This window comes from Egretta garzetta, unplaced genomic scaffold (genome assembly GCF_000687185.1).
Source record: "Egretta garzetta isolate BGI_Z169 unplaced genomic scaffold, ASM68718v1 scaffold137, whole genome shotgun sequence".
NCBI classification, from domain to species: Eukaryota; Metazoa; Chordata; class Aves; order Pelecaniformes; family Ardeidae; genus Egretta; species Egretta garzetta.
In genome coordinates this window covers 99,692-112,067 of record NW_009260139.1, presented here as the reverse complement: position 1 = coordinate 112,067, position 12,376 = coordinate 99,692, and the positions used below count along the sequence as shown (strand labels likewise).

The following is a 12,376-nucleotide window of genomic DNA, read 5'->3' as shown; positions in this document are numbered from 1 at the left end:
CTACCTTCTCTCCTTCCCTCCCCGGCTCCTCACTCCTTCTCTCCCCCTCAGGCTGGCAGGATTCCTCGGGCAGAGCATGCAATCAGTTCGCAGGGAGCAGCCGCAGCCACAGGAAAGATGCAGAAGCACAATCAGAAGGAGCACCTCTACAAGCTGCTGGTGATCGGAGACCTGGGAGTGGGCAAAACCAGCATCATCAAACGTTATGTCCACCAGAACTTCTCCCCCCACTACCGGGCCACCATCGGGGTGGACTTTGCCTTGAAGGTGCTGAGCTGGGATGCTGAGACTGTGGTACGGCTGCAGCTCTGGGATATTGCGGGTGAGTACAGAGGAGAACCCTTAGCCCCATAACCCATCCAGAGACGGTACAAAATATAGACCCAAATTCCTTTGTACTAATCTTTAAGTTGGACACTGCCAGGTCCTATGTGGTGAGGGAGAGGAGACTGAGGAGAGAAAACTTCAAGGGCAGGTTGGCATTTTGGAGTTTCCTGAATGCCAGCAGACCCCAAACAAGGGGGATCAGAATGAAACCTGCCCTGCCTGATTTTTCTCCCAAGCCCTTAGACGCGTGCAGGGACACGGGCACCTCTCTCCAAATGCCCCGATTCTTCTGCTGTTCAACTCCCCTCATTAGACTGAGAGAGCTGTGTGATAGGAGGGAGAGTAACAAAAAGTACCAGTTACATCTATTTAATTTAGTGGAAGAGATGAGGGATTCAATAAGATGGTTAAAATTATTTTTATAGTTTAAAAATAAAGAAACAATATCTTTACTTTATCAAAATACCTTCCTTCTTCCTTTCCTTCCTCTCCCTCCTACCTTCCTTCGTTCGGCCCAGTGAAATGTAAACAACCTCTGACGTGCTTTAAAAAGACAAGTGTTTCTATTTGGTTGTTAAAAATGTATTTACTCAAATTTACTTATTTCAACATCAAGCAAAAAAGGTCATTTACTCTGTGTGGAGAGAAAGAGAATAAAGAAGTCCAGCTGTCCCGGCATGCTTAACCCACAGCATTTGATGTTGTTGCTGTCAGTGCTTTGGATTCTTTATATTTGGCTTCCAACTAAAACCACAATTTCTTATTTTTGCCACCCCCATTACTCGGAATTAATCATATTTATTCAGTCCACAAATTAAAAGTTTACCTTGATGGAATATTCCGCATGCCGTAAGTAATCATTTCTCATTTAGTGTGCGTAGGAATCCAAGTACAGCTATAACACAACAGCTTACAGCAAAAATGAGGACATTTTAAAATCTCAGTTAAATTAAGAAGTTACTTTCGTTAGGTAGAGAATAGAGGTGAAAATTATACCAGCTGTTAGGCAGCCGTGCCAGCCTGTGGCCTGTGCTGCGGGTTCAGTGATCTAGTCTGGAACGGCATGGAGTAAAACCAGTGAAATGAGAAAATTCTTGACATTCTTGTCGTCGGAGGGAGTGCCTTTCTTCTACACTCAGCTGCCTGATGTCTGAGCTCTGAATTTGGCACCAAGGTACTAAAACTTATGCAACAACGCTGCTTTATGTGAAACATGCATAATCTCAGCTTTCTGACACATCAGTGTAGTCCTGTGAGTTTAGGATATTAAATAAGTATGAGCTCAGTTTTCTTTATTAAAAGTTGGAATAATGGGGAAAACGTTGCTTTTATTGCTTACCAGTGACCGATCATAACCATAACTACATAGCCATCCAGCAAAACTTTGCCGCATGAGAAAAAGCCTTTAATAGTAAATTCTGAATGCATCAGGGACTTAAAGAATGTATTTGCATGCCTTGTTTCAAAGATTTATTACACTGCTAATCATGTGCTGGCAGATCATATGATGTAGCTTTCAGGCAGGCTGCAGAAGCAATTCCACGAAGTCGTAGCACTGTATGACTAGCACGCTTTCTGAGTTATCACACATGACAGAGAAAATTGCAGCATAGTACTAAATTTCGTATGAATTGCTCAATTCAAAGCATCTCTGTGAAGGTCAAGACAGTGACCAGTAATAAAAAGAGTTGCTGTCTCGTTTTAATGACTTCTGTGTAAGGAGCTTTGGCTGCTAATGGCTACACACAGAAAATAAGTTCTGGAAGGAGCACACTGAATTCAGATCAGTGTGGTGCTGGCATATCACAAATAAGGCATCTGGCTGGTGAGAAAAAAAGTTGTTTAAAAAAGAAAGTGAAGTAAAACTGATTGGAAATATGGAGGGAATGGAAGTGGTTTATCCTGGCTGTGGCTGGTCATATATCACCACCTGCAAACCAGAAATATGTGAGAATCAAAGGGAAGAAAACAAAATCTCTGGTCTCAGAATATCCTCTCTCTTTTGGCAGAATCTCTGTTATTAGATCAAGTTTATCTCGGTGGGTAAAGAAATAAATTTTCAGTCTCTAACCAAGCTGAAGGATGTTGGCTTAGCACTTAGGACATCTTGAATTGAAACAAATGCTGCAAATGTATCGTTATATGAATATATATGTATATATGTGTGTGTGTTTGTGTATATATATATCAGGTATCATTTTAGCTCTTACGCCCTCTCCTCCGCCTCCATTACACAGCCAGTGAGCTCGGTACTAAGCGTAATGTGTACTCTTCCTTGCACTTCACTGTGTGGATCAGTGGGTAATAAATTGTTTAACAATCTAGAAATAATTTTCTCAAAAATGTTTTAGGTAAAACCAGTGTTGAGCTTATCTACGTTAGCAGTAGGATTTGCACACATGGTGACTTCATGGGGGGAGTGACATCCTCCAGCCATGGTAGGACCAAGCAGTTTACCCCTGCAGACATAAGAAGAAAAAGCAAATTTGGTTCATCTGGTGCCATCTAATTTCATAGTTAAATGTAGTTTATATTTCTGCAGCATATTTTTCTGTATCCTTTAATTTGGTAAACAAAACTATAATAAGATTTAATAGTTAAATGCTGAAACTGCATTTATTTAGGTGAGAGATAACTGTTGAACAATAAGGGTAATTAAGCATTAGAAAAAATAATTCAGGGATAGGGTAGGTTCTGCATCACGTATTATTACATTAAGACTTGGGTTCTTTTAACAGATAATATATTCCTGAAGCTATGGGTGTTAAACAGGAATAATTGGACAAAACTTCATGGTTTATGATGTTATGATATCTGCAACAACACACTGGCATTAAAATTTATGAATTTATGTCTGATCCAGCGAACTGCCTAAAGTTTCAAGTGACTGAATTTTCACTATTCTGTGTGGGAGGAGATTTGATGGTAAAATTCTCCCTGTCTTTAATTTCATCCCAACAGTTCCATTCTATTTCATTGAATGTCCCAAATTCTCACTGTTGGTGTTCCCGTCCCTCTTAAAGTGTGCCATCCCCTTTACTGCTGTTTGATATATCTTTAAATCTTGCTCCTCAGTAATTTTTTTTTAATTTCCTTATCTTTTCTGCCGCCTCTGTGTGAGTGTCCTTTAAATTAATTTTTTATCAGATCGTTAGAAGGAAAACTCTAAAAGAAACTCTTAATCCTATTTTGAACACAGCTGCTGTGGTGGTGGGGGGGCCCTGCAGCCGCAGGCTGGGACCGCTATTGAAGAAACCAGCTATTGCAGACAGCAGAAGCGGGTGTATTTGCTCTTCGCTTCTCTGCAAGGCAGCTCTCAGAGCTACCATCCACCTTTCCTCTCCACAGAGCCCTGGGATTTCTCTGAAGACCAGGTTTAGCTGCAGACTTACTGCGGGGAACAGCTCTGTGAGTGCAGCAGAGGGCAGAGAGCTTCAGAGCCTTCCCCCTCCCCTGCTACTTTTTCACAGCCATGTCAGCATCACCGTTATCCCTCCTGCTGCATATGTGGGGGCTGGATTATTCATTGCTACCAGAAATGTGTTTGTTTGCTTTTACAAGGCTGGATCTCATCTCACAAACAGCTGGTCCAATGCAATGGAGACATCCACACACCACCGGTGGTGAAAGAACAGTTTCATTTCTTTTCCCTGCAACTTTTACTTTTGGAAACAGAAGCCCTTGCACAGATACAGGCAAAATGTCTCTGTGGTTGTAAACTTTTTAAGACTATTATGCTCCAGAAGGAGTAAATGGGCTGTTCGCTAATGCCAGTCACAGCACATCCTCAGCGGTTTAGGATTTTGGTGGCTGCTAAGCGTTGCAGTACATATGCATAAATAAGATAGTCATGGTGATTTCTAGGCTAAGTTACCATGAAATTACTGTTCTGCAAACATAAATAAGTCCCTCGCTGTGATGGTTTTATATCAGCATAGATTTACGGTGGGATTCGTGGGCCTGATCCTGCTGACAGCCTGCTTTTCCACTTTCTGGGGTGGTGAACACCATCTCAAGGCTGGCTGAAGTTTCAATCCATAAAGACAATGACTTGAATTTAAGTGTGAAAATTCTGAAAGTCATTTTGAAGTGAAAGGTAATAAGTGTTTAAATCTTCTCCACAACTTTCAACTTCTCAGTGTTGGCTAAAGGCCCTCTGTAAAGTACAGTGGTTCCCAGAAGCTTTTGCCTCTTATGATGAGGGATGGTGGCAAGAAGTAAAACCCATTGTAAAACTGGGCATTAGGCAGTTTTAATCAATTTTTATCTTGTACTATATTTCAGATACTATAGGTGAGATGGGTGAAATCACCTGAGTTTTAAGCACTTTATCATTAGTTTTTATAACTTTATCAGTGATGATAGTGGTTAATGGAAATTGTGGATTTCTGTACAAGTCATGCTGGCAAATTTATGTGGGGTGCATTTTTATAAACTATGAAGCTTCAGCTGTTGATTGCTTTAAGCCCATGAAATGATTCCTTTCCCTGATGCGAAGGTGCCGCTGAGATTAGGAAGGTGCCATTCAGACAGGGAGTTCTTCCCTTTAATGGAAATCTTGCTTTGGCGCCTTGGTCTCACTGGGTCACTTCAAAGTCAGGTTTAACAATTAGACATCTTGTACTGAACCACCTGAGTATAAGCTACTCACCCTGGGCTCTTCAGGGCACTGAGGGTAAAGATTAAATACCTCCATCATGAAGCTTATGTGACCCCTCTTAAATGTCTGTCCTTGCTGGGAAGATGCTTTCTAGATATCTCTTCTCAGGCGCTGACTACAAAGTGGACCCTAATCTTAGATACACCCAGCTAATATTTTTGGAACCTAGATTAGGGCTGATGAATCACAACTTAAAGCACACTCTCAGTGGGCAAAGGCCATCGGACTCCTGGGGTTTGATGCCAGATGCCAGTGGCCTTGCAAGGGACGCAGTAAAGTACAGTGGGCCAGATCAGACAAACATTTCACAGGTTTCTGACCCTTCCAATGAAAAGCAAAACCCATCTTCCCCAGTGCTTCTTGTAATAAAGCAGATACTAACGTTCAAGGCTGGCTGCGAGATACCATGGAATACATAATGGTTGATCTATTTTCTAGCCTAATTCCTGCCTAAGCCGTTGTGTTGCTGAAAACCTAAGGCCATATTCTGACACCTTTAATACATCAAACAGTGCCTATTTTCGTGAGGAATTCTGCTAAATGAAAAAGTTTTAGGAACCTCATCTATTCAGATAGGTATTCATTCACATAAGGGAGACTCTTTGGAAAAAAGAGTCCTCCTGGATCCTTAGGCATAGTATTTAGCCCTCCAAGCACAATGCAAACACTAGAGATCACTTTTTTTCCACAATGAAAATTAAATAAAAGTAAAGCCATTATGCAAATGACATAAAACTAAAAGTCTGTGGTTTACAAACCACCTCTTTTTCTATTCAAAGTTGCATAACGTCTTTATGTCAAGTACCTTCATACACCAATTGCAACTGATGGGGAAAAAGACCACTTCAAAAAGGGTTTAGGCACTTTGTTCAGGCAGCAGCTCCATTCTTTCTTTTTCTTTGAAGTGACTGATAATGGAAATTGGTGAGCTCTCTCCTCCTGCATAGAGCTGCTTTTACAAACACAGTGGCTTTTCTGTGCAGCAAAAAACTTAGGTATCTGTAAAAGCAGCTGGAAGCAGGAGGAGGAATCAGTGTCATATGATTTGTCAGAACTTTGTGGGCCGCTACTGACCGGAAGATCACATCATAAGAGCCTTCTATTCCTCTAGTAATTTTGATTGTTTGTGATGAATGATTTTATGCTGCAAATTAGTAATTTAGTTCATGTTCCATGACAACATGTCCCACCTATCTTAGAGATCTGTGTCCCAATAAATATGTGTAAGGCCCAAGTTTAGCTGTTCTAACATCATGTACATCTCATCTACAGTGCAAACATCTCAAGAACTTTGCACAAGAAGTATAAAGTATCACTGAAATGCAATATGCATCAAAACCTAATTGTGTATGTTGCTGCTTGCCTCACTGCTAAGTTTCTGATCAGACCTTGACTTTTGTTTGAAGGCACCTTCTTGCAGATGAAAAAAAACTTGCTCAATAAGGAGATTATTGAACAGCACATGACTTAGCCATTCATCTGATTAGCCCACTGATAGGAATCATAAGACATTTTAATAAAGCATAGCCATAAGACATTTTCAATATGATGTCATATTTCCCAGAAATTATATATTTCTATCAAGGGGATGTAATGTTTGTTTAAGGTAAAAAAATCTAATACAAATTTTAAGTCCAGTTTTGGTTTCTGTATCATGTGAATGACTTTCTCCTTGCTGCAACAGCTAGTGCATAAAATCAAAGATAAACTTCACAAACAGGTGGTGTTGACCCCATAAGTGCTGTTTCCATTAAATGAAAAGGTATGGTCTAGAAGTCCAGTAATCAGCACTCTTCAGTTCTCAACTCAGCCTTGCATCTGGCAGCACAATTTCCATCAGATAAAACCTCCACAGGTAACCTTCCTAGGGTCAGAGGCAGACTGCCAATCTTCTGGTCTTCCTAACCTACTAAAATTATGCATATTGAGAAAATAAGGCCAGAAACTGGTTTCCATGGAATGTTGTCTATTTTCATAGCACCTTTTCTCAGCTATGGAAGCATACGGTTAAATACAAGAGTTGTCTTGCTTAAAGGCTACTGTTGTCATGCAATGTTTCAGGAACTTATAATTCTTTTTTGGATCACAGCTCAGCAGTAGACATCAATGGAAATTCTATTTTTTCACTTAAAGAAAAATTCTGTGTAATTTATTTCCACTCTCAAAAACATTTATTGAAAGTTCCCATGAAAAAAGCATATATATTAACAAACCCACAGCTGATGAACACACCACATCCTGACATCAAAAGTCTTAATTTTTACACTGTTAATCTTATAAAAGATAGTTATTCACAAATGTCCATGTTTGAATATAAGAATATATTGTTGGCTCACAAAAATATGGTAAATCACTTCCCAGAAAACATTTTGAATTCAGCAAATAAAACCATGAAGCTTCTGAAAAGATGGAGTGTGAAGCCTCTCCTCCCAGATCTTTTCACTGGAGCAATACAAGTCTTCATGTTGCTACTGCTGTGCTATTTCTTAGAACATTTCCCACATTTGTAAGGCTTTAAATTCACCTTTCTCACCTGTGTTTTAGTTTGCCAATAAAAGTAAATTCATAGTGACTCTAATGCCTGGTATGGCTCCAAAGCTTAATTATGTTACTGTAGATTTTTATCAGTTGCATGAGAATATGCAGGTTCCTCTTCATGCATGAGCGGATCGGTTGTGTTAGATATTTCCTACAAAATTCCATAATATCGAGGAGCTTCCAATGTGGTACCTAGATTTTTTTTGACTCCTCTTTGAAGTCCTATAATGTACACCAAGACCCTTGGTACTGTCCACAGACCTAGAATTCTGGCAGCTTAATAAGACTGTACACTGAAGTTCAAGCTTGTCATGAAGTTATTAAACTTCCTTGGATGTTTGCTTTAATACTCCTTTTTCATGCTATACTCTCTTGCATTGTCGTACAAATGAGTCTAGCATGGTACTTATCATTATTTAGACAAAGAGCAGCTTTCCAGAGACTTACGAAATTAAATCCTGCCTTCAGTAATGTTCTCTTAGAAAACCTGCTACGTGAAATATTGACCTAGACTGGAAGCAGTGATTTTTACATGGTGTTTTTTTCCCTCTTACTTTCCCTCTTACTTTCTTCATCACAGGTCAGGAAAGATTTGGAAACATGACCAGAGTATATTACAGAGAGGCCATGGGGGCATTTATTGTCTTTGATGTTACAAGACCTGCAACATTTGAAGCAGTGACAAAATGGAAAGAGGATTTGGACTCTAAGTTGGTTCTTCCAAATGGCAAACCTGTGCCGACAGTCCTACTAGCAAACAAATGTGACCAGGGAATAGATGTTCTTATAAACAACGGCATCAAGATGGATCAGTTCTGCAAAGAGAATGGGTTCGTGGGCTGGTTTGAAACTTCAGCCAAGGTAACGTTTCCATTTCTTTTTAAATGTTTCTCCAAATACAGAGAAATTGGTTCCTAAAATAGTTCACTCAGTCGAAAGATGTACCTTGCAAAGCTCCTCTCTTGGTGGAATTAATTAAAGGTGAATTTGTAAATTAATAAATTTCTATTTCTTTTAGGCCTTTTATTTCAAAGCAATTTATATGCAATGTTCTGAAATGCAGCTGCTCTAATATGATAGGCCAAGAGTAAAGCATGTAACTGGTCAACAGCTTACTGCATAATAGCCTTGGGAAGAAGATGACCTTCAGCAATGCAAAAAAGCTACCTCTTATGAATGATATGAGGATATCTTTCATAATTCTTAACAGTGAATATTATCTATAAATATTTTATAACCACTTTTCCTGAGAAATGCTGATTTGAGACAATAGCTTTATTGTGTTAAATTCCAGAAAAAAGTCTGTCTATCATAGCACTTGTACAATGCTTACTGTTATGAGCACTCATTCTCAAAAGTCTTCTCAAAAAAATCACGTACCTGGGGAGGAAGGAAAGATCAGTGGTCAAAGTGCTGAATGAGCTCCTCTGAGGTTCAATGACTTGCCTTGGTACAGATTTCCTGGGTGCCTGTAAGAAAAGGGAGATAAAAATCAGAAAGGGCAGTGGGGCTTTCAGAGCATAAAGGCCCAAAGTACAGTGGTCCTGTATATCAATTTGAGATTCCTCAGATAATTTCAGTGCATGCAAGATGTGAAGAGCTGGCCTGTGAAATATCGACGTGAACACAACAGCTCAATGATATTGTGGTTATTGTATGCTCCGATTATGAAAGCTGGTGTCATCATTAACAGCTCTGGGGAATGTTGGGATGTTTCAAATGTAAACAGTTTGGCTCTGGTTTGGCCTAGATTGTTATTAGACTGAAAGCCAAAATGCTACATTCAATTGTTTAATTTCTTTTAAGCACTTTACAAAAGTTACTTAAGAACCTTTGGAGTGTGTACTTGTATTTTACTTTTCTGGTCTTGACTCCATCTTTAAGCATTAGTATTTAAAAGAAGTCTCACTTGTAATCAGCAGAAGCAACAGCAGGTGACTAGCAGCATGTCCTAGCTGCCCTCAAGCACTGCATGAACTCTGGGCTGAGACGTCTTTGTGGTCAGTGTTGTTGCTTTCCTACTGAATGGGTCTCAAAACCAGACACTGTTTCTTCAAAATGCCATTTTTAGGGAGACATTTTGATCTAGTTCTGTGTGTAAATTATCCTGCTCTACAAACAGGGTACTTCTCATTCCTGCACATGCAGGACCTGGTTTGAATCCAGGTCCGTGGTTCGCTTCTGGTTTGTGCTGGATGAGGCCACCGGAATCTGATGTTCCTCTCTAGGATAACCAAAGTTCTACTATGGACAGTGTCTAGCTCTGCTTAAGAAAGAGGCCAAGATCTATTACATATCTCTTCATGATAATTATGGCAGGAAGCTAATTATTCCAGGGAAAAAAGAAAACTTAGAGAGCAAAGCATTTGGAATAGCAGCTACAAGAAGATGTGGAGTGTTGAAGGGATTATTACAGGACAAATTATTACTATTTGTTTAAGAGCTACATATTCTGCCCCTTTTTAAAATTCTGTTAGGTGTCTAACTGTCATTCAGGCCACAAATAACATGAAATACCCGGTTGCGAGTATTCAGGATCCCATTCACCAGTGATGTGTAACGCTCTATATGCCTGTTCTCTTCAGAATTACTTTTTCTTCATTTCTGACATTCTGTGAGTCTATATTTCCTGGGGACAAGAACCAATTCACTGAAAACTAAGACCTGAAGGCAAAACCATCACAAAAATCATGTGGAAAGAAATGAATAACAGATTGTTTTAAAATGCCTGCAACTACAAGACTTCCAAAGAGAACGAGAGGGAACAGGACAGACCATAGTTTAAAGGATGCAGGGCCATAGTTTCACTATTTGGATCAACATAAGTCATGCAGCCGGTCACTGCTTTTTGGCCTGTGGGAAAGGAATCTGTACCATGAATTCCATACATCACTCCCCAGCAAGCACCTGTCCGCTTCTTAAAAAGAACAACCACATTTATTGTGCCAAGGGCCACTGCATGTCATGGCAGAGAATGAATGTACACACAATTTCAAAGGCAGCAGAGGGGTTTTACCATGATGATGGAGCCAGTCTTGGGCAGAACTGTGGAAGTGTAAAGGACAATTAAAATTTTTAAAAGTCACAATAGAGGAAAATTCAGTCTTTCTAGGCCACGTAAGTTTTTCTGAGCCACATAGAACTGTTATTTTAAACAAAGGATACATCTAGGGGTTTTTAAAATTTATTTAACTCAGAAACAAAAGCCATCCTAAGGTTACCAGTGCAATCGTGTAAGAACAGAAAGAAGTCCAGCTATGACAAGGCTTATCTTCAAAAGCCATCGTGAAGGGAGCAGGGAGCGTCGAGGACACCTGCCTCTGTTATCAGACTGTTCTCTGCTGCTGTAGACAGAAGGCTCGGGTCTGTCATTCTGCAATCCCTACACCTGATTCCCACCCAGAGTTGGAGGCTCCTGACTTTAAAAGATGGTGGGATCACAACATTTAAACTAAGTTAAATCAGAATAATTTTCCCACTTGGTCTAAGTTCTGAACTAAAACCCACTCATTTTTTCTAAACAAAAGTTATTATTACTACTATTTTAAAATATTGGATGTAACATGTATCTGGTATTCTCTCAGCCTAGGGCACATTAAATAATTGAACTTGGATCTGGGGAAAACAAAAACCTAGCTATGGTTGCTATAGAGAATAAAAACTCTTTTCTGAAGCAGAATAAAACTGACAGAGAAGTCATCATATTGCAGCTAGCAGTTTTAGCAGTTCAAATAAGTAATAACTCTTTTTTGTGGTATCCTGGAATAATTAGATCTCCAGAGGTTTTCTGGAGACGTGCTTGGAAATGTTACAGCCTGCAGAACAAACTGAATGAGATTTATGCATTTTGGAAAAACAAAGGTGATGATTTATAAAAATACATCTTTTAGTTCTGGTTGCCTTGCAGAAAGTATCATGCTATATATGTAGCTACCATATTTCAAGCTGTCAATGATTTGAAATTTTTGTCTGTAGCACTGGCAGATTACATGAAAAATCATCACTGTATTATTCCCTGGTGCTGTTTTTCTTAAGTTAACAACTTCAATATAAAACATTTGAGCTATGTAATGCATGCTCATGTATTAGTTTTGATTTTTACATTAATCTAAGGGAAATTCTCAGCCTGCTCCAATCTTCTGCTCCCTACAAAGAGAGAAGAATTTGTTCTGATAGTTTGCCATGTAAGAAGGGCCCTGTGGGGCAACAGCGCGATGCAGTATAGTCATGTTACAGGTATTGCCATATAGCCAGTGGAGAGCCTGGTCTCGTTTACATATGGTTATTTGGGTTGTTCATATTGAGTTCAGCCTAAAAGGCACATCCCCAGATAGTCATGAAATAACCCTTAATAATAAATTCTTTAATAAATTTCATTACCACAACTATTGCAAAGATGCATTTTTTTTAAGGAAGCAAATTTCTACTTCCTGTCACACATTTAATTATCCAGCATGTGGCCAGAGTAGTTGAAAGCCCCACTCACACTTCCAAGCCTTTAAACTGTTTTCACCACCATTCCTAGTTCAAAGAGGCAAGCTTTGTACTTGGATTAGAAAAACAGGAATTTCAACCTTATTATCACTTATATAATAAAAGCAGAATTTGTGCATCAAAACAGACAAGTCAGGCAAAACTAAATGTGCTTGAAAATACCTACTTCAGGAATAACTTGAAACGCCTTATGACTGACCATAGCTGTGCTGTGGTTATGCTTGAGTTCCTCTTTTCCCTGCTATAATTCTGCTGTCAGCAATACAGAATTAGGTGAAAAGACATTCACTTTTGGTCCAAATTGCCCAGAAGGGCTAGAAGCCATGCTTTCCAGATCCTTACCAAACTAGGCAAAGC

The 12,376-nt window shown here is 39.4% G+C and overlaps 1 protein-coding gene across 1 annotated transcript in view; it reads left to right on the top strand.

Annotated features, from left to right (window-relative positions):
- Nucleotides 1–12,376, top strand: part of RAB38 (RAB38, member RAS oncogene family) — a 22,982-nt gene that overhangs the window by 2,653 nt on the left and 7,953 nt on the right. Inside the window, exons 2-3 of the mRNA XM_009641680.2 lie at nucleotides 60–322; nucleotides 8,106–8,386. Coding sequence (XP_009639975.1) covers nucleotides 118–322; nucleotides 8,106–8,386 — 486 coding nt within the window. The 5' untranslated portion in view covers nucleotides 60–117. The remainder of the gene's footprint in view (nucleotides 1–59; nucleotides 323–8,105; nucleotides 8,387–12,376) is intronic.